The 22,296-nt window shown below is 33.8% G+C and overlaps 2 protein-coding genes across 3 annotated transcripts; both read left to right on the top strand.

Moving 5' to 3' along the window:
* Window positions 1-407: 407 nt before the first annotated feature.
* Window positions 408-8,909, top strand: LOC144571929 (Ran BP2/NZF zinc finger-like superfamily protein). Of its 2 annotated transcripts, XM_078321323.1 has the most exons (4): window positions 408-578; window positions 7,340-7,748; window positions 8,442-8,512; window positions 8,601-8,909. In XM_078321323.1, exons 2-4 carry the CDS (start codon window positions 7,366-7,368, stop codon window positions 8,612-8,614), a joined length of 468 nt encoding a protein of 155 aa, XP_078177449.1. In that variant the 5' UTR covers window positions 408-578; window positions 7,340-7,365; the 3' UTR covers window positions 8,615-8,909. The 2 variants fall into 2 exon arrangements, with proteins under 2 accessions (XP_078177449.1, XP_078177450.1); XM_078321324.1 differs by lacking the exon at window positions 408-578 and having other exon boundaries at window positions 7,366-7,748; window positions 8,442-8,514; window positions 8,606-8,909.
* An 8,784-nt stretch (window positions 8,910-17,693) lies between these two features.
* On the top strand, window positions 17,694-22,163 carry LOC144571852 (uncharacterized). Its single transcript, XM_078321237.1, has 2 exons — window positions 17,694-19,004; window positions 19,787-22,163. The coding sequence occupies exons 1-2, from the start codon at window positions 17,961-17,963 to the stop codon at window positions 21,875-21,877; spliced, it is 3,135 nt and encodes a 1,044-aa protein (XP_078177363.1). The 5' UTR covers window positions 17,694-17,960; the 3' UTR covers window positions 21,878-22,163.
* The last annotated feature ends 133 nt before the right edge of the window (window positions 22,164-22,296 follow it).

The raw sequence follows: 22,296 nt of genomic DNA, 5'->3' as shown, positions 1-22,296 counted from the left end.
TTTAATATTATTTAAATGGGTCAAATCTTATTTCCGATTAGAGGTAACCTGATCGAGTCTGACCCCTTCGATCACTAATAAATCTGTCCTGACCCGTTTGTATTCGAGAAATCATTCAGATATAATTGATTCTACACGTATATATAAAAAATTCTTGATGGTTTTTGGTTCCAAGTGTATCAGATTTTGCAAGTTCTAAAAATTGTTCCCAATCCATTCATGATTATTAGAAGAAACAAGAGATACGATATGCATATATAAGAATTTTGCAAAGAGGTTAACACTTAACAGTAGAAAGGACTCACAGACGAAGCGGGCAATTTCACGAGAAGTTAATGAATGTAACGAAAAGGCGTGCATATTTTGTATTTAAGACTGGAGACTTCCAGTTTGGTGTCATTTCCTAATTCCTATCATTTGCTTTTCTCTTTTCTTCGTTTTAAAATTCAAAACCACCTCTTTTAGCCGATTCAGTCCTGATTGATTTTCCCCACTTTACAAAAAGAGAACAATAAAAGAAGAGAAGAAAAGAGCAATCGTCTTACACCTTTTCTCCGACTGCTACAGATTTCTTTCTGGTACGCCGTACTGCATCTATTTCCTTTTTCTTGATTTTGAATTCCGGATGTACCGCAGTTTGCTACATTATATTTAATTATTACTCTCGCTTTGTTAACTATAGTAATAACATTTTAAATATTTGTTCGATTGTCTCTCGTCTATTTCCTAGGAAGTTGATTTTGCATTCCCGATTGATTTCTCCTTTTCCTTTCGATGATTGTCTTTTAAATAAAATAAATAAGAAAATGGTAAATTTGACAAGTTAATGTTGATTATATTTGAAGAATTCTGATTGTCCTGCGAATTATCTCTGTAGCAATTCGTGTAAATAGTTGACGCTGAAATATGGGCTTCTGTTAGAGCACTGGTCTTGCCAAAGTTGGGCTGTTGATATATGATCTAGTAAAGCCCAAACTGGATTTTTATTCGCAGTAGGAACTAGGGTTTTGACCGAAGTAAAAAATTGACATAGAAGGACTCGACATTTCAATAAAACATATCCATTTTTTTTTTTTGGCAGTTTTCCTGTTCCCGCAAATTTGCAATTCTTTTTGTTTTTTTTTTTAAAGGCTTTTCGCCCGTTTCATTGGAGAAACTGTTCGACAGCACCAGTTACAACCAAAAATAGAATATAATGCACCAGTATTACTGCCCTTGAGTTCACAGATCCACAAAATATGAGATAAAAGTATTAGCTAACATAAGAAGTGCTTAATATAGTTTTGGCAACCACAAGACTATCCTATTACATGCACAGCATAATATAGCTAGTTAAGTAGAAGGGTCAGGTTCCCTGGATCTGCACTTGGTGGTAGACTGGTAGGTAGATTACAATCTGTGTATCTTCAGGACTCCACACTTGCAGTGGGATGGCTTCAATGTTTTCCGGTAGCCAGGCTAGTACCAGTTCCAGAGCTTGAATCTTGATAATCCTTGTCCAATAAGTAATCAAAGATATGATTAATAAGACATTGTTCTAAAGGACTTTTTATTGACATTTTGAAAACAAAGTTCATTCCTGAGCTTCCAAATTGTCTAACAAAAAGCACTAAACATGATCAAGAAAGCAGTTTGATTAGCTCCTTTAAGTGTTCTAGCAAATTGGATCACATCCTGTATCGAATGCCAATTTTTGTGGTGGAGTTGGGTTTGGCCCATCCAAAACCACAATTGTTGTGTAAGAGGGCACAATACAAACAGATAACTGGTAGTCTCCTCAACCTGACAGAATTGGCAAGTTGTATTACCTGGCCAACTCTTTTTACTGAGATTATGTTTGGTCAAAATTATGTCTTTTTGTCACTAACTACATAAACACTCTAATTTTATAAGAAATTGGTAATTGTCACCATAGCATGGGTGTCATTGGGGCCACACCACCAATTAAAGGTGATGAACTTATAGAGCAAATTTGCAATTCTCTCGGAGAAAATAAGGGGAATTGCTAGTATTCTATGTTTAATCCTCCAGTCACTCTAACTTCTTTTATTAAAATAAATATAAATATAAAAAGATTGATGAATTATGAAAATTATTATTTAGAGCCAGGTCGGATCCAAAATTTTAGTATACTGATAGGAGTACAATTTCGAATCGGAGTAGCGAATAGGAACCTAAAAAAGTCCTAACATGACAAAATACATTACGGCACGACACGACACATTTGTCGGTCATGTGCCGTGACTCGTGTGTCCTGTGCAGTGACTATTCACGTGACATGACCATCTTTCAAAAATTTGACAAGACATGATACGTCACGTGAAATATTTGGTCACGTCACATCACAATATGGTCATGTGAGTCACATGTAAAGGACTGTTAGATCTTGATCGAATAATAAATTTTGAATAAACTAATCTAAATTATGAAAAAAATAGTTAAACATAACAAAACGTGACTAGTTACAGCGTGACTAACGTGCCATGACCATTCTTCCACATAGCACGACACGTGATTCTCTAGAAAATTTCGAATTCAGAAGTAAATACTTGCCTATTCTTACCCTCTTTAGGTCCGCCGCTTGTCATAGTGCCATTATAACAATTTGGTTAATACTGTTTGGTATCCATATAAGTGTGAATTTCTACGTGAGTGAAATAAAACGTCTCCTTTCAATGGGTTAGGTCAGCACACACCACTATTTGATTCCCCATCCAAATTAAAATTTTCCTTGTCAAAGCATACATTTAATAAATAACATTTGTGGTAATTGTTAATTGTGGCCATTAAAAAATTAAAAATCTTGTACTTTCAAACGCAAGTCATCTATGTTAATTAATTTCCTCAAATATGCCCAAACTGCTGTTCTTCTCTCAGTACTGTTGGAGGAAGTTATGAGGAACGACTAAGGGGAGTTGTTTGGGAGGAATTGGGATAGTAGTGAGGTGTATTAGTTGATGATATATTCATATATGTTTAAGGGGTTAATGCAGTGTTATATTGTGGGTTATGGTGCTTGCTTTTCCTGTTTAGTTCGTTTATCTAAAATGTGCATGCACCTATACTGCTATACATAATGTTCCAATAGTTTATTCTTAGCAAGGAGCTTCACAGAATCCAAAGAAGTACAGGGTGTTAAAGTGCAAAATCTTCCTGGTGGTCATCATAGTACCGGTTTCAGTTCAGAGAAAAGCTAAAAAGTTATTGGATGTGTAAAAACAGAGAATCAAAGCATGTTATGTCATTTGAACTCTCTTTGATTTTTGTTCTCTGTCATGCATGGCACCATTTCCCTAGAAGAGAATCCAATTTACCTCAACCTTTTTTCTTTTTTCTTTTTACCTCTGACTGCGCCAATCCTTCCATCCAATCTATATATGCTATGCTTAGTTTAATTAACACCATCATGCCAAATTATGTCAAGTTGTTCCTGTATTAATGAGGCAAATACTTGTGAATGCTGTTGTGCCAGCCACAAGTCCTCAAAAGCATATATTATAAATTTAAGATCACTTAAAGGTAGTTTTCTCTGTAGAAATTTACTCATCAATAATTTATGACAAATTGAGTTTGTGTCTTTATACTCTGTAAATTTCATGGCCCTTCAGTATCTTTATCATTATTTTTTTTCAATTAAATGATAAATATATAATAATTTTTAGGAATTCAAGGAACTATATATGCTCAAACATAATGTGACTGTATAGCTCAACTATATACCATAGTTTCCTTGCTCCATGTTCCGACTGTTCCAACAATTCAAAACGTACTTTATCCAAAAAAAAAATCATAGTATTTGAGAGTTAGAAATTGCATGAACACTTGTAAAAGAAGATAATGGACGCTAAAGATAATCGTACAATGTCAAGTACGTACCGGATGTCGGCACTGTATTTTGTGGATCTTACACTGGTCGATTTGTGTATATCCTCATAACCTAATGAAAAGAATAAATTGATATAACTACAATGGAGGTAATGCAACATTCATATTGTACAATGTTACAAACTGAATTAAGCTAAGAACCTAGCTATGAAATGATATAGAGACTGCCTAGATAATTAAGCTCCTGCTTTGTTTTACTTTTTTGATTCAGAGTTTGCCCTTTAACGCCCCCCAAGAGAATTCAAGAGATACATGACATTATAGTTCTGAATTTAAGCTTTCTTCTTTTTCTTTTTCTGGTATTTTTCCTTTGAGATGTTTATTTATATAGTTAGAACTTTACCATGCATAAAAGAGAGAAATATGAGATGGATATTTAAAAGTGTAAAGCAAAACCACTGAGAGATAAAAGCCACAGGATGAGAACAATAACTAAAGCTGGAGATGAATTTAGAGAGGGAAGAGAGATATAGATATATTTATAGAGAGAGAAAAGATGGTCAATGGAGGCCTCGGAGACTACTTCAATTGCCTTTTTTTTTTCTTTATTGAAACTCTCCATTGTTACCTCTTTAACACTCTCTTTTGAGAAATTTCTCTTGGAGGCTTTCTCACTGTTCAAAGTACTTATTTTTGTGAACCCCCAAAATCTGGATTTTGAGTAAAATCACTCCAGTTATATGAACTTTCTTTTATGCATATGGTATAATATTTTTCTTTTGCAAAGAAGTTAAATTAGTTATCAATTTTGTCATCAATTTATATATACTCTCATCTAAGTAACCAATTTGCAGATCATTTCGTCCCTCCCTTTTGTGTTCTTGAATAGCATTCTGTTTTGATTTATTCCCTGGACTTGAATTAATTAACCAGGTCTATTTGGTTTAGTTGTTCTATAAGTAGTCATATTTGAGGATAATTCTTTGGTTAATTAATATATATGGGAATCAACAGTCTTAATTTTTTTGAGGTAGATGGATCAGCAACAGTCTTATGAGAGATGAAATGTTAAAACTACACCTTGTCAGGATTAAATTGCAAAAATATCGAAAAGTGAAGTTCACAATTCATCACAAATCTCTATCATTTCATGGTCATCTTGCTTTGAGAACAACCCCCTTTGCTTTGGCTCATCTTTCATTCACTTTCTAGTGGATTCTCAATTATATCATTCATGTATTTGGTTTACACATTTATCTATACACAGATCTTGGCAAAAAAAAAAAACTGTCATCAAGTATCATGTTCTTAAAAACATCAACATTTTGTGGATCAATATACAACCAACAACCAAGCCTTTAGTCCCAAACAAGTTGGGGTAGGCTAGAAATGAAACCCAATTACAATCATAAAATAAAGATAAGTAAATTTTGTGGATCAATATAAAAAAAAATGTGAAGTACATGCTTTCAGTACCCAATGAATTTTTCAAATAGAAACCTCGTATTTGCCTTTCATTGTTTATAAACTGAATTGATCTTAAAATAATTATTTGATGGAGAACCTATGTACAAATTAAAAAAATAAATATAGTCACTGCTTATAGCTATAAAAAAAAGGGGCAATACTAGAATATTGAATTGATTATCTGGTCCTAAACCCTAAACATGTATATTGTTGGTTTTGGGTCTATCCTCCAATGCCAAATTAGGTGGATATATATAGATATATTTGAAGCTTCTTGTAAAAGTTCTGAAGGGTTATAACTAGTCATTCTTATATTTTCGAATTTTAATCAGGATTTTTTCTTAGAAAAACATTAACATGTTTTTATTTTCTGTAGTCAAATTAATTGCCAATATTAGTTAACCAAGTACACTGTTTTTAATTTTTTTACCATAGCAATGATGCTATGAATTAGATGCTTAGTTTAGGCTTTTCAACCCCATTAATCTATTCCTGTAGATTTTCTTAATTTAGAATAGCCCACTATGAAAGGCAATATTAGGTTATCTTAATGCTACAGCCATCTTTGAAAGACCAATTTCTTTATGCCACAAGCTTTCTATTTGCACATCAGCAAGTACATTGTGGGCATAATAATTTATCTTACAATTTTGAATTTCATTCCCTGGAATATATGTATTTGGGGACATGAGAATCGAAATCATGCAATATATAGGTGGTCGATGTGTGTATGGCAGTGTGAGAGAGTATGAGAGAGAGTTTGGAATCGGAATCGGAATATTTTTTGCATAAAGTTGCCACAATAATGCAGTTGATAGATGCATTTGCATATCATTCCCATCAATTTCATATAAAAGTTTTATCCTAAATTTTTAACTCCTCTAGCTCCTCAAGATATCCTAGTTCCCTATTTAATCAAGATATTGGAAACTTGTATCTATTTCTATTACTATCAACACTGTTTTAATCCATTATTAGGTTGTATACATTTTTTTTAATTGGTATATCTAATATATAATCAGTCTATCAATAAATTTTTCCGCTGCAAGACAATTACATATATAACGCCTGTTTATGCATTACATGATATATACTTATTGCAACAATTGAGCTCCTTTTAGTGGACTTACATGAATTAAAAAAAAATAATAATTTGATGGGTACGTGCAAAGGTAATTTTATTAATGATGTGGGGAAAGGCATAGCTGGATTTCATTTAAACAGCTAGCGTTGCTATGTGATCAGCCATCATATTTCACACTTGCACCTTCTCTCAAATCAATGTATCTGCCTAGGGGCAAATTTCGAAAATAAAAGAATCAATGTATCTTGATGCATCAGTCTAAAAAGATGGTACCGCCCACCCAGAGCGGTATTCAAATTCCCCATAATTTTTTCCATCTTTGGGCATCCCTCCCAATGTCTTTCTCCTTTTTTTCCTTCTTTCAGTCTTGATTCTCCCTGGGGCCCTCTTCCTGTTTTTAACTTAATTTGATTATTTCTCTCTCACTTTCTCACCTCCAAGCAATTATAAAACCCAGCAACCCTGATCCAAACCGACTCACAAAATCAAACCTCAGTGTTACTAAGTTTTCACTACTACTACTACTACAAATTATTAGGGTATGTTTTCTTTAATTTTTCCTATATTTGTCCTAATGTAGGTTATAAGCATTTTGTCATTAATTTTGTCTGTCTTCTTAGATCCGCGTCTTCATCCTTTAATTGTTCATGTTTGTAGTCCCTACTTACTAACACATATAGATACACTAGGTAACATAGATTTTTATCGATGGTTAGAGGCATCTGAAGTTCGTTTTCTTAATTAAGTGGTATTGTAGTACAGCCAGTTTGCATTCAAACCCCGTAAGTTTATACATATTACAAATACATATAAAGTGAGATTGTCCCTGGTCATTATCTAGAATTAGATACTTTAAACAATATTAGTTAGTAGCTGCTACTCTGCACGGTGAACTTGTACTGTATATGTCTATATGACAACCACAATCACACTTTCTTCACATTATTATTTATTAACATGCAGGGACCAACAAGACTAGAATCGAGAAAATGAACAGGAAGCCGGGAGACTGGAACTGTCGGTCATGCCAGCACCTCAACTTTAGCCGGCGTGATATGTGTCAGAGATGTGGTGAGACCCGCACTGGTGGTGACTTTGGTGCCAATTTTGGAGGTGTCCGCGGCATGTCTTCCTTTGGTGGTGGTTTCGGGGGTTCAGATGTGCGGCCGGGTGACTGGTACTGCAACTGTGGGGCCCACAACTTTGCCAGCCGCTCCAGCTGCTTCAAGTGCGGCGTCTTCAAGGAGGAATCTTCTGTTAATGGTGGATTTGATGGCGACATGTCCCGCTCGAGGGGGTTTGGGTTTGGCAATGGTGGCGGAGGCGGCGGCGGCCGGCCTGGATGGAAATCTGGTGACTGGATTTGCACCAGGTTATCATTATAACACTAAATTAATTGTGTGATCTCTCTTTATGGTTTTATTCTTATGGAGCGAAAGACAAAATATTTAGGAAAATCACATGGTCTAGTCTTATGATGTTGAAGCAGTGATTCTTCAAATTTAGTTTTCCTAAAACCCAATTTTTTTTTTTTTTTACTTCTCCTTCAAAATTGTTATCCTTATAAGAAACGTATTTCAATAAGAGTTAAGTGTCAGGCCAGAGGTATATCATTCTGTCTAGCTTTTTTGTTCTTAAAAGCTGCTTTGGTGCAAGTCGAAAGCAATATATCTATTACCTAAAGAAGTCAGATATAACATATGCGGCTAAAAGAAACATATCAGTAGTAGTGCATATTTTAATCATTTAAGAAGTATTCCACTTGCCTGTATTAAATAATGTCTCTATTAATTTTTCCAGCACTGCTGACAAGTAAAGAGTCTTATCTCCCATTTACATGATAACCATCAAAGAGTTGGAGTGAAACATTTGATACTAAGCCCAAAAGAAAGAACATATAAAACAGAGCAGAAAGAAATATAAATTTTGAACATTTTTGGGTTGTCTATGTGCAATTTCATACTTCTTTTTTGTAAGATGATGCATGCATATTATTGGCATACATATATATTGGTATAATCATAGTATTTAATTTTAAGTAATGTTATTTTTATTATCTTGTCAGATCTGGTTGCAACGAGCACAACTTTGCTAGCAGGATGGAGTGCTTTAGGTGCAATGCACCAAGAGAATCTGGTACTTACAAATCTCATCTCATAATCCGAATGATTTATTTTGCTTGATTGGTTTAGTGTCTAATCCAGTAACTAATTACGCATTACAGGTGCTGAAGTCTAAGGAGAAGAAGATAAGAGAATTAAAGGGGCTTCTGTCAAAAAAAGAGAACATTCGAAACCGAAGGATCTTAAAATAATTATTAGTTTAATTTTGTCCCTTTTTTTAATTTTGAACTCTTTAATTTATCTTTTTTTTTTTTTTTGTTGGTTTGAATGCTGATGCTATGGATGTAATGTCGGTTATTACCAACGTTTCTTCTATGGAGCGTCTTGTCTTTATTTTGATTTGTTTGCTGGTGGAGTTATGTAGTGCCTAAACTCTTTGCTTATGCGATGATAAGATGGTAGTATTACTTTATGTTGTTTTATTGAAATATTTAATTTATGCTTTCTTATACAAAACTTAAAAGGGATGAGTTATGCTACTCCATGGAGTAAAACGCGTTTGTACTTCATGCCGTATTTTCATTTTGAAAATCCAAACGATCAATCCAAACCATTAAATGTGATTTCCATATTGAAATGTGTTTGGCACCAAATTTTACATTTTTTTGGAATTTTTTTACTATTTATTAAGCATTTTTCAAAATTTCTGTTTTGATGTGAACAGTAAAATTTTCTGGACCATCGGATCGGCAATTTTAAAAAATGCTTAATAAATAGTAAAAAAATTTCAAAAAATGTAAAATTTGGTCTCCAAGCACATTTCAATACGGAGATCACATCTAACGGTTCGGATCGGTCGTTTGGATTTTCAAAATAAAAATATGACGGCATGGAGGACCAACTCATTTTACTCTATGGAGTAGTGTAGTCCATCCCAACTTAGAAAGTATCTTGGACGCCGTTCGTCAGAGAAATATTATGTAGACCCCAAATTAAATTGGTGTTTACTTAAAAAAATCTGTTCTTCCAAGTTACATGTATACAATATTTCTCATTTTAGACATGCATTTACAATATTTCTCATTTTAGACTGGCATACTATGTTTATGCTGTACATCATTATATAAGATGCTTTTGATTTTGCAAAGATATACAATATATTTGGAGGTTTCCAAATATTTTGAGGTCTTTTAGCATCTCTTCTACATAGACTTGCAAAGTAAAATGGCAACAAGTAGTACACTAGACTACTAGTTGAACAATGTAGATCCCACATGCCAGTCACCTAGCTAGATTCCCTGAATACTACCCAATTGCAAACTTCTTTTTCAGGGTTGTTTTTTGGACTTGTTTAAAAAGAAACCGAGGATTAAAGACATGTTTCTTCCTTGACAAGAGCACTATAGATAATGTACTTAAACTTCTATAAGAACTTTAATTAAAGTCTTTTTTGGGAATGGAAGCTTTAGTTAAAGTTAACCTTGAAGAATGAAAACAAAAAAAGAAGAATGCTGCTGCCTCTTTTAGAGACAAAGCTCACTAGATGAAATGTCATAAAGGCATTAAGGTGGGCAATATCCAAAACTCTTCAGCCAAATCATTTGTTTATTAATTTTTTATGCAAATTAATCATTAAATAGGAGGGAATCAATTATCATAAATTTTTAATTATGTGTAGAAATTTAATTGAATTTTATTTTTTTAAAACTTTTTATATAGTCTAGCTACCATCAATAAATGATAATTGTTCAGCTGTAGCCTAGTGATTAAAACTCTATTTTATAGTTGAGAGGTTTTAAGTTCATATCCCACTTATTACAATTGTGTATTTTAATTTTTAGCTACCTCCATCAAAATTTTCTAGTTCCGCCTCTGGTTACATCTCTTAAGCATAGTCTGTGCATTGAGTATTTTAGTTTTAGTTAATTTTTTTTATTATTAGTGTTGATTTTACATTATTAACCAATACGAGTACGAATGATAAAAGAAAGTAAGAAACAATTTGTTTAATGGTTATGTTTCTGACAGACTATATATGGCTTCGTATATACATATCATTAATTTAATCAACACAAGAGAAATTATTAGTCCGTACTTCGTATATAGTGAGTATAAAGTGAAATATATACTCTATCACATCTGCTTCAGTTTGTTTATGATTAAAGTGAACATCTAAAGACTCCATTGCCGAAAAGACTTTAAATTGGTTGGATGTACTGTTGGTTAATTTGAGGCAAAGTTTGAGAAGGAATCTCTAATATATGAAAGTTGGTGTGCCATCAGACCAAGTGCTTGGTCAAAAGTCAGTGATATGTGATTTGAATTAGCTATATTCTTACACCCCTTTTAAGCCACACCACTTTTTATGTATTGCGCAACCTTGCTTTAGACATCCTTTGCTTTATTTTTTTATTTTTTTTTAAGTACTTTGCTTTAATTTGTTTTTATCTCATACAATAAAAAGTATGAATATATGCATATACAATTTTATTTAACTTTATACTAGATTAATAAGTTGCTACCTCGTAAGATGAATAGAGAACTACACATGTTCATATATTATTTCCTACCTAGTTTAAGAAAAAGCGAAACGAATTGAAAGGATAGATCGATGTTTCTTTTTGTGTTCGCCTTGACGAAAGCGAATCAAAGAGACAAATTGGGCCCAAAATGGATAAAATTATATGGGCATAATGTAATTTGAATATGACACTCTGGAGGCTGGAGCAGAGGAAAATTTTGTCGAAAGACTATTTAGACTGTGTGTATATGTTGAGAGGCCTATATATCCATATATCCGTATATGACAGGCTGAGAGGCCTATCATATATTAGGCCCATATATCCATATATCCGTATATGACAGGCTGAGAGGCCTATCATATATTAGGCCCATATATCCATATATCCGTATATGACAGGCTGAGAGGCCTATCATATATTAGGCCCATATATCCATATATGCAACGTCAGCAGTTAAGTCATCAGTCCCGAGTATTTTTGGCATTGCTTCATCAGGGGGGGCCCAGGGTTTGCAGAGGGATAGCATCCACTGTGTCAATGAGCCACAAAGCTATTGCATTCTTCACTTTCTTCTTCACATTATTTATCCAATATGTCACCAAAGATATTATAAGCAAAATGATATAATTTCTAGCTTGCTGATTTTATAGGACTTTGGTTGAAGCAAATGTCATTTCTATATTTCCATAATATCTAACAAAGAACACTATATATTATCAGGACTCTGTCCTGTCAGTAGCTGAAAGAGTTAGAGAAAATTCAATGATATCGGCACCAGTTTCTCATGTACTCATTATATATATCTTGACTTTTTTTCTAATGATCAAAACCATACTTGTTGGGTAAAAGAGCAATTTAAAAATATGTAATTTCTGGTTTCAATGGCAGAACAAAAATGACACTTTGGATCTCCCTGCTAATCTTTTTTAACTAGTCTTAGATTAATTTTGTCAGAAGAATTGTCTCTATTATATTAATTAACAGACCTGGAAATCTTCTGACATCTAATAAATAAAACCAAAAATTCATAAATTTTATCAAAATACAAATGACGGAAGGAGGTATGGAAAATTCTTTGCTAAAAAAAGTACTGATAGATATGTTTGTTAAGAGGCATAAGGATCAGCAATGGCTAAACAAGAACATCATTGAGCTTGCGCCTTGCATGGTTAAAAGCACGTGAAAATAGATCTGGGGAATAAAAGAAGGGAAAAGCAAATATTATTTTTAGAGTGAGACTATGGTAATTTGCAAAGTGTGAGTTAATTCGTATTATGAATTCATATTTTTATTTTTAAAGTTCAGATTGTTGATCTAAACTGTTTGATATAATTTTTATATAAAAACGTACTATGAGATCAAATTATATATATATTATTTTAAATCTTTTACTATTTTTATTATTTTTAATCCAAAAGCAGAAATTTTTTACTACCTAAAAAATATAAAATTTGATCTCCTGGCATATTTTCATATGAAGATCATGTTGAACGGTTCAGATTGACTATTTGAATTTTCAAAATGAAGATATATAATTTGAATTTTTATGTATGAAGATATTTTCATATGAAGATCACCGTAGCACGGGACCTATTTGAATTTTCAAATATTGAGCCGTAGCACGGGAGGCCTCTATGCAACCCATAGCACCGTAGCCAAGTCCTATATATATATATGAGGAGGGTTCCAGTGTCTCATGTTTTTTTATACCTCATCATACCTCATATTTTATATCTTCATTTTCTTCATATTCAAAGTCTAAATTGTCGATCCGAACCGTTCAACATGATATCCATACTAAAATATGGTTAGGGATGAAATTTTATATTTTTTGGAATTGTTTTGCTATTTTTTAAGATGGATAGAAAATCACTGTTTTTTGAACGGTTCAAAAACAGTGATTTTGTACCTATCTTAAAAAATAGCAAAACAATTCCAAAAAAATATAAAATTTCATCTCCATGCATATTTTAGTATAAATATTTTGTTGAATGGTTCGGATCGACAATTTGGACTTTGAAAACGAAAATATTAAATATGAGGTATGAAAAAAATGAGGCATTGGAACCCTCCTCTCTCTCTCTCTCTCTCTCTCTCTCTATATATATATATATAGGATTTGGCTACGGTGCTATGGGTTGCATAGAGGGCTACAGTGCTACGGCTCAATATTCAAGTTTTCAAAATCCTAACGGTCGATCCGAAATATTTGTTTGGAGACCAAATTTTACATTTTTTTGAAATTTTTTTACTATTTTTTTAGATTTATTGAATATCGTTGTTTTTTATTGAATATATACATATCATGAACTAATATGCAAAGCACCATAGCCTCATTCTTTTTTAAATATATATTTGCAGAGCAAAGTTAGGGTGTGTTGTGCTCATCAAGAGATTTGGTGAGCACATTTCTAAAAGTCTACCGAAATTGCTTCAAACGATGAATTCAAACCGTTGAAATCCATTTACTTCGTGAGTAATGCATATACACGCATAATTTGAAAGTTTTGAATTTATTTAGTACAAAGTCAAGTGTTAAAAAAAGAACTTTTATAAGTTATTTTATGCATTTATTTTCATCATTTTTTTACCACTTGATCTTGTACTAAATTAATTTGAAATATTCAAAATTTTACATGTGCATATATCACACATGAAGTAGATGAATTTCAATGGTTTGAATTCGTTATTCAAAGCCATTCTAATGGACTTATAAAGTTGTGCTCAACAAGCTTTTTTGATGAGCACGTACAACACACCCTAGTTTTGCTCATATTTGCAATATCAAAATATATACATGTGAAAAAAGAAAACTGCAGGATACAAATATATCAAATATACATTTATGGATTAAAATTACTCAATGTTTATATTATACGCGAAAAATCTCGTACGAAACAGGACCAATTCATCATAAAAACGCTCTGTGTGCAACTTGTCTTAATTAATTTCTCCATGTAAGTTAATTTTATATTAATTAAACGGACTTTACTAGCCTTATTTTAAAGAAAAATCTTCTGTTAATTTCTCCAACGTTTTCTTAATTTTTTTACTGGCCATAAATTTTTGAAATAAATATTTCGTCTAACAATTAATAATTCAATACAGGTGAAAGATACGTAGAGCAAGTTAAGAACTACACAAAAAATGATTAAGGGATGCTTAGATAGTGAAAATAACGAGTTAACTCATCAAAATTAAAAATAGTCACTAATCCAACTTTTAATTGGATTACTAAAATATTATACTAACTCACAAAAAAATAAGCAGAGAAGTGCCTAGTTGCTAATTCAAACATATATATCCAAATGCAGAATAGTAAGTCTGGAATAGTCCTTTGTTTTATTTAACAAAGTTCACAATAATCGTTAATCCAGATTAATACTACTCATTTTAGGGGGATTATAAATGCCAATGACTCGCAATACCTTCCGGTAGGTGACAACCCCATCGAAAAATAGAAAGCTAGAAGATATGCTTTCTTCTTACAAATGAAATATTTAAATTAGTTAGGTAGATACATTAGACAGCCGATATTGACTGCATTGATTAAAATTCAACCAATCACACATGACTTATCCCCAAACCCCAACCAACAATATATTTTACAATTCGGTTAATTGTTAGACAAACATCTTACAAATAGGAAATAGCCCTAACTTTTTATTTTAAGTTTTTATTAAACATACTCGGATTTTTTTTTAGAGAAAAGGTAACGCCTTCCCAAGTCAAATTCTTCAAAAATCTCCGTGTATAAAAGTCTTCCCTTTTTAACTTAGTTCTGATGCACTTTTAATAATTTCAACTGCCATAATTTCAAGTATAATATGTGTATGTTTACAGGATACTATGTGTATGTTCACAGAAGGTGGTCCCCAACAGCTGTCACGCGTTTTCAACAGCTGTCACGCATTTTCAACAGCTGTCACGCGTTTTCAACAGCTGTCACGCGTTTTCAACAGCTGTCACGCGTTTTTATATTGACAGGATTTGTTGAATTAGTTTACAGGATTTAATATTAATATTTACAGGATTTAGTATTGTTGTTTACATAATTAGTTGAAAATATCCGGAAATTTTTGAGAGACTGGAGTTGGAGGACTGTTAGCTGCTTTCTTTTTTTTAATCAAAATTTAATTCTGGACACACCATTAGTATTCGTAAGTTTTATCTTTTTTTAGACGAATTTATCTCGTCGTGATATTTCCTAAAAAAATTTTTAGCTAAATTTTAGTAAAAAATATTTCAGTATACAGTCTAATCAAACTAAATTAAATAGGACACATTGTTCTCCCTAACAACACTTAGAGGTGAGTAAATATGATGCCTTTTTCAATTTTAAACTCTGTCAGCCAGATAGTAAAGTCCAAAACTGTTCTTATGTGTATTTCTCGACGGAATCAAGAAATTATGAATTTAAAGTACAGTTAAATAAATAAATAGAGTTAGAAAAATTTGACACAAGAGTTGATAACGGAGTTCGACCAACTGAAAGACCCACATTTCTAGAGCAACACGATCTAAACTGGACGCGCTTTTTTTTTTACCCAATGAAAAAATGAATACAAGTTGGAACCGGCGAGATCACACTCCAACGGCCCAAAGAACATAAAGGAGAACACACGGCTCAAGCAAAGAAAGGAGCATACACGGCTCAAGTAGGCGAGCAACAAGAGCGCTAAGTCAAGACGCTCACTGACTATCACACTAATTTTAACGCTGATCAATTTAGGTGAAGTGAATTAGAGGTTATTGGAAGGATAATTGAAGTTTAAGCACAAACAACAAATGGACTAGGCTAAACCTCTCAAAAGATTCAAATGTTGTATTTTTCTGTGAGTGTATTTTCTTGATCACCTAGAAAAATGATCGAGTCCATTATTTATAATAGGGTTCAAAGGATGGCCAACGGCTGTGAATCTCAAGATCCATAGAATTAGGGATTAGCCTATTTTGCTTTGATTAATTTCCACAATTGATTTGCCTGATTAATTAATTTGAATTTTAAATTTGATTTTCTGCTTTGCAATGGCTAAACTCAGGCAGTCACAATCTCAGATCTAATTTACCATATTTTTGAACATAAATTAAAATTGATAAAATTAAAATAGTAAAGTATGATCTTCATAATCTTCATGATCTTCGTAATCCAGCATCCAATCAATATCCGACCATCCCATACAACTTGTGTGAATTATATATCCAAGCATCATGCATGTATCCAATTATATATCTCGTACAACTTGGCATGTCAACATGTCATGATATATATTATTGATTTTCTTTGACCTTCAGGCATAACAATTAAACCTACATACATTTCAAATAAACAAAATTTTTTGTAAAATTCAATATTTATATTTTTTTTCAAATTATTTAAACAACATAAAAATTTATTTACAACAACACGCTGCATTTCACGCTCTCATCCTCAAAGACCATCTCTGGAATGCGTCCGAATGCGTCCTCTTAAGTTTTCTTATGCCTTATCTAATTTTTTTCGAAATTTCCAATTTGTGTATTTATTTTGAAATTCCGTAGCAAAGTTTACCATTTAAGGATACGTTTGTTAGATGTCTTGAGAATTTTGATGAGATGAAATTCCGTAGCAAAGTTCAAACAATCAATTAGAACGTTAAATTTGATTTCTATATGAAAATGTACTTACAAATCAATTTTACATTTCTTTTATTTTTTTAGATAGTTAGAAAGCCACTTGATTTGAAAATTCCGAACAATTTAAAAACAATAATTTTCTATTTATCTAAAAAATAGTAAAAAAAATGTAATATTTGATATGCAAGTAAATTTTTATATGGGGTTGCTTTTAAGTGTTTGGATTGACTATTTGAACTTTGAAAATATAAAAATGAGTCCATAGTACGAATCAATCCGTAATATGTATATTAACATAGGCATAACCTCACTCATAAATTTTTAATATTCAATCAGTAGCAGAAAATATAAGTGAGGCTATGGTATTATGCATAGTGCGGATTGGTCCGTACTATAAATTGATATTTTTAATTTCAAAATCTAACAGCTGATTCGAACCGTTTAACGTAGTCTCTATATAAATCTATATGAATATGTATTTATAAACTAAATTATATATTTTTTTTAGTACCTCTTTACTATTATTTTTAGATGGATAGAAAATAAGAAAGATTTAAGGATTTTTTTCAGAAGATCCAGAAAATTACGAGCAATATATACCATAAAGTACGGATAGTCTATTTACTATTTTTTTTTTTACTGTGAATCACTATCTAGTTCTTTTACTTTTTTTTTAGATGAGTAAAAAAATCACTATCTGGATAATGATTTTCTACTCATTTAAAAATTAATAAAAAGATTCTAAAAAAAAATATAATTTAGTTTATAAGTACATATCTATATAGAAACTATTTTGAATAGTTTAGATGAGTGAGTCTATGGTACTATGCATATCACGGGTTAGTCTGTGCTACGGCTCAATATTTGAATTTTCAAAATTCTAATGGTTGATCCGTACCATTCATCTTGTTCTCCATATTAATATGTGTTTGGAGATCAAATTTTATATTTTTTGAAATTTGTTTACTATTTTTTTAGATTTGAAGAATTCTAGAGGAACTGAACTTGGAGGCTGGCAACTTCTCATAATTAAATTAATATTCTTCCGGTATGCTTTCTCTCTCAATCCTTGACTTGGGAAGTTGGGAGTACAAAGAACAAACAAACAATTATAAGTTAACAATTATAGACACGAGCCGAGCTATCTTTCTAATCAGTAATTCCTCATCAATTATTCATTTTTATATCTCGTGTTTTTGAGTGCTTGACTTTGACTAGCCAGTTCATTCATACAAAGATTAGCCTAGAAATCAGACATGAGAAATGAAGCAGCACCTTTCCTTTTCTAGTCAGGATCGATATCATGCAACCAACATGTTTGTTGAAATGCTAACACTACTTGGAGTCTTGGACACAAGAGAAGCTCTCTTCTGAGTTCTGACCATGGACGCGCTCCAAATCATCTCAAATGCAACACAGATAATAACCGCCATGATTGGTGCCATCAGTGCTTTAGACCAAGCCTCAATAAATCTCGCAGAAGCTCCAAGAAAAATTCAAACGCTTGAAGAATTCGTGGCCAATCTTGAATCATTGATGCACAAAACCAAGGTGAGAAATATGCACAAGCTCCACAACCCGCAATTAGAACGCCAGCTCGAGAGTTTAAATGCTCTAATCAAACGCTTACATATCAACCTCTCCAAGTCTCGAAAGGTCGTAACAAAAAACAAAGGCAAGGGATTCGCAAAGTTGGTTTGGAGCTCGATGGTTGGTGACCCTTTATCCAAATATATCCAGTTAATTAGAGATGACCTGAACTGGTGGATTGAATTACAAAATATAACTGCAACTATTGGCAAGGTCATCACATCAACAGCTGAATCTCAATCTTCTTTATTAAGAGTCAGAGCTGAAAAAGACTATCCTATTTCTAGGAAGTGCCATTTCATAAGGGAGTTGTTAGGAAGGAAAGACACACATAGGGTTATACTAATTGTTGGCTTGTCTGGTATCGGTAAATCCTGCCTGGCTCGTCAGATTGCATCAGACCCGCCGGGGAATTTTTCTGATGGTGCAATTGAGATAAACTTTGGGCGGTGGTGTAGCCGCGCAGCCTGCAATGGGAACATAGCAGAGTATCATAATAGGCTAAGCAAGAAGATAAGTCGCTTTCTGGTGCAAATTGGGTGTGCAAAGAGGGGTCGTGAGATTGGGGGGGATTTGGAGGATATTTGCCTTTTGCTTCAGACAGCAATGGTGGGGAAATCAATGCTGGTATTGTTGGATGATGTATGGGAACAGGATATAGTGGATCGGTTTGCACAGTTGTATGATAACGAGTGCTGGTATCTGGTAACAACCAGAAATGAGGCAGTATGTGAAATTACAGAGGCTGAGAAGGTTGAGATTTGTAAAGATGACATCAAGGAAATAAGCAAGGAGATCCTACTGCATCATGCATTGCTGAGTGAGGAAGAATTACCTGTAAGCACTATATAACACTTCAAGTCAGATTTGTTGGCTTTTTTCTATATTCTCCTTTTACTTTATTATTCAAAAATGAGAGCTCACCAAAGAGAAATAAAGGACGAATGAGGTGAAGTTGCAAAAACAAGTGCTAAATTGAGGCAAATTGGTTAAACTGAGGATGAATTGGGATGAAATCATGCACAATTTACACAATTGAGGGTCAACGAGGCAGAATTTGGCTCACTGGGCTTAACTGAGCTACTTTTGGGTTAATTGACCATCTTGTGTGACACTTTTTTTAAGGTCGTTGGGCAAACTACCCATGAACAAATTTCATTGAAAGAAAAGTTAAATTTAAAGTCATAATAAAAATTTCATTTGTGTGACCATTTACATACTCTGAGACTGTATTGTCCCCAGCCATATTGGAAGGTCCTACGGGAGTATTTTTGAATTTCTCAATTGAGGGTAAACCAAAGTTAATTAGTATTTGGGATGATGGAAGTCACATTGTTAAGGGTTTAACGAGTATATAGGGTACAACTGAGGCATAATTGGGTCTTAGTTACATAACTGAAGGCCTTATTAGACTAATTTGGTTTTACCAACATAGAAAAACCATATCGTACCTGTCAGATACCTATCAGTCAACTGAGCACTGCATAGCTAAAAATAATTTATGAGTTGATTTTTTTTGCATTACTTAGAGAAAAAACATTTTACCTGTCTGGCATCTACCAGTCAATTGAGACTTTATCTCAACCTTTGACCTGACAAATGCTACATTTGTTTGATAGTCTGCAGCAGCGACACTGCTAGACCGGTGTGGGCACCATCCCCTGACAGTGGCAGTGATGGGCAAGGCACTCAGAAAAGAGAAACATGCCGAGAAATGGGAGAAGGCCATATTAAATCTCTCCACCTATGCCACCTGTGCACCGGGTCCCATCTCATATGTCAATGAGAAAGAAGCCACTGAGACTACCTTGACCATTTTTGGTTCTTTTGAATTTAGCCTTGAAGTCATGCCTGAAAACTCTCGGCAATTCTTTATTCTTCTCTCTTCTCTCTCTTGGGCTGAGCCAGTACCTGAGTTGTGCCTCGAGGCTCTTTGGTCAGTATTGGGTCCTGACAGCATGTTCCCTCTAGTTGTATCCAAGCTTGTCGAGGGATCCTTGTTAATCAAATTGGAACAACAGTTGTTATATCATGTGCATGATATGGTGTCCCTTTATTTGGATGTCAAAAAGGAGAGTGTGGTTTCAACTATTTTGGTCAATGCTTCACTTGAGAATATTGCTTTTATCGCCCCGTGGCTTTTTATTTTTGGGAAGGAATCCATTCAGGAGATGGCAGAGGAAAAAATGGAGTCTTTTCTGAGGAAGCTTAGAAATAAGGAGGCAGTGATCCTATTAGAAAGCATGGTGCAAGCTCTCATGGCTAGCAAATCAATCTCTGAGCTCGAGACGAGTAAGTTAGGGTTTAGACGAATACTTTCACCTGTGATGTATGAGTTCATTTCTAGTGAGTCACAAGAGTTACTAACTGCAGCTGCTAAATGTATCACAACTGTTTTTGAGCCAGGAGATTATGCCACACTTGCAAAATCTCTTGAAGAAACTAACTCAATTGGTAAACTTCTCGACTTCCTTAAACTATGTGAAGAGTCTGAATTCCTGATAGTTGTGTCCCTAGTTGTCGCTAAGCTGGCAGAGCACTTCAGTGCACCAACTGTTGATAATATTCTGACGTGCATACCAATGGATCGGTTATCTGAGCTTCTTTCTCCAGAAACTGAGGAATTTCATGAGAGTATTTTTACTATTTTACTGTCTTTAGCGGAAGCTGGCAAGTTGATCGCCATTGAGACAATGTTTCGTTCTGGTGTTGACAAGAGGCTTATTGTACTATTAGTAAAGGGTTCTGATGTGACTCAAAATAATGCAATAGTGACACTGAAGGCATTCAATGAACTCGGTGCACGTCTTGACCAAGGGTGCTTCCACCCGGGAGAACTGAATCTTTTACCTTGGAATGCCAGGCTCAGTCTAGAGAGATTTGTCTTCTCGGATTCGAGAATTGACATACCTTCACCAAAACCCCAAACATTTAAAATTTTGCTGCACAAAATTCTTGACAAGGATGGAAAAGAGGTTGTTGAGGCTATACAAGGGCTTATACCTATAGCAGAGAAGGCGAGTGACCCGAGAACTCAAGATCTTATTCTAGGAAGTGGGTTGATCGAAAGATTAGGGTTTCTGCTTCAATCAGGAGAGATCGATCAAACCCAGGTTCGATCTGAGTCTGCGTTTCTGATCATGAAGTTGGCTTGTACAGGAGGTGACCCTTTTGTGCAAAAGTTCATACAGCTAGATATGGTTTCCACATTAATAAAAATGATGCAGTGTAATATTAAAGAGTTACAGGATTCGGCCTACACGGCTTTGCACCAGATCGTGTTTGCTAAAGGTGGGGAAAAAGTGCTCACAAAGTTCCTCCAAACGGGTCAGATAGAGAGGTTAGTGAGATTACTGGACCGAAAATGCATCAAAACTAAGGAGGTTGTCATGCTCTTCCTAGTGGATTTAGTTGAAATAGGATCTAAACCATGCATTGAAAGGATGATTTATTGCCAAATTGTGGAGAAATTAGTTGGGTTGGAGAAGATAGGAGGTGAGTTGAGTGGGTCTGTTTCAAGGTTTCTAAAGGGGTTGGATTTGTGCAACAGCTTGTCAAGCGCTGAGAGAATGGTTATGAAACAACAAGTGGTGAGAAAAGTGAGAGTCGCAGCAAGAGGCCACGTGATTGAAGGTCGTCTGGTTGCATCGGCTGAATCATGCTTGTCAGATAGTTGGGGAGGTGCTAGCTCTAGTGGAAGAAAAAAATGAGAGTATTGCAATTACCTATTTCATTGCTCCTATTAATTTTCCGACCGATGCACGAGATGTCGAGATGACAATGACAGTCGGACTCCTAGGAACATGATCTACAAGTACTGAGTTCACAATAATAACAATCTGCTTGCTGTAATCTGTGTTTCAATTCTGGTTGTAAATGTTAATTTATAAGAATTAAGGTAAATTTTTGTAACAAAGGCGACATTTATTAAAAAAGAGAGAAATAAATCAAGTGTAATAGTTTGCATATATTAATTATTACTCTAAAAGTCCTTAATTACTACTCAAATGTTCTACAAAATGAAAATGAACCTTCAAGAGAAGAAAAAAAGATAGCTGCACAACATGTATGGCACTTGCTAAAGATCAAGGAGCTAATTGAGCTAAAATAAAAGTTCAGGACCTTGATT

This window comes from Carex rostrata, chromosome 19, assembly GCF_964058835.1.
Source record: "Carex rostrata chromosome 19, lpCarRost1.2, whole genome shotgun sequence".
In the NCBI taxonomy this organism is placed as follows: domain Eukaryota; kingdom Viridiplantae; phylum Streptophyta; class Magnoliopsida; order Poales; family Cyperaceae; genus Carex; species Carex rostrata.
The sequence above is the reverse complement of the archived record's forward strand: the minus strand, read 5'-3'. Positions and strand labels throughout refer to the sequence as shown.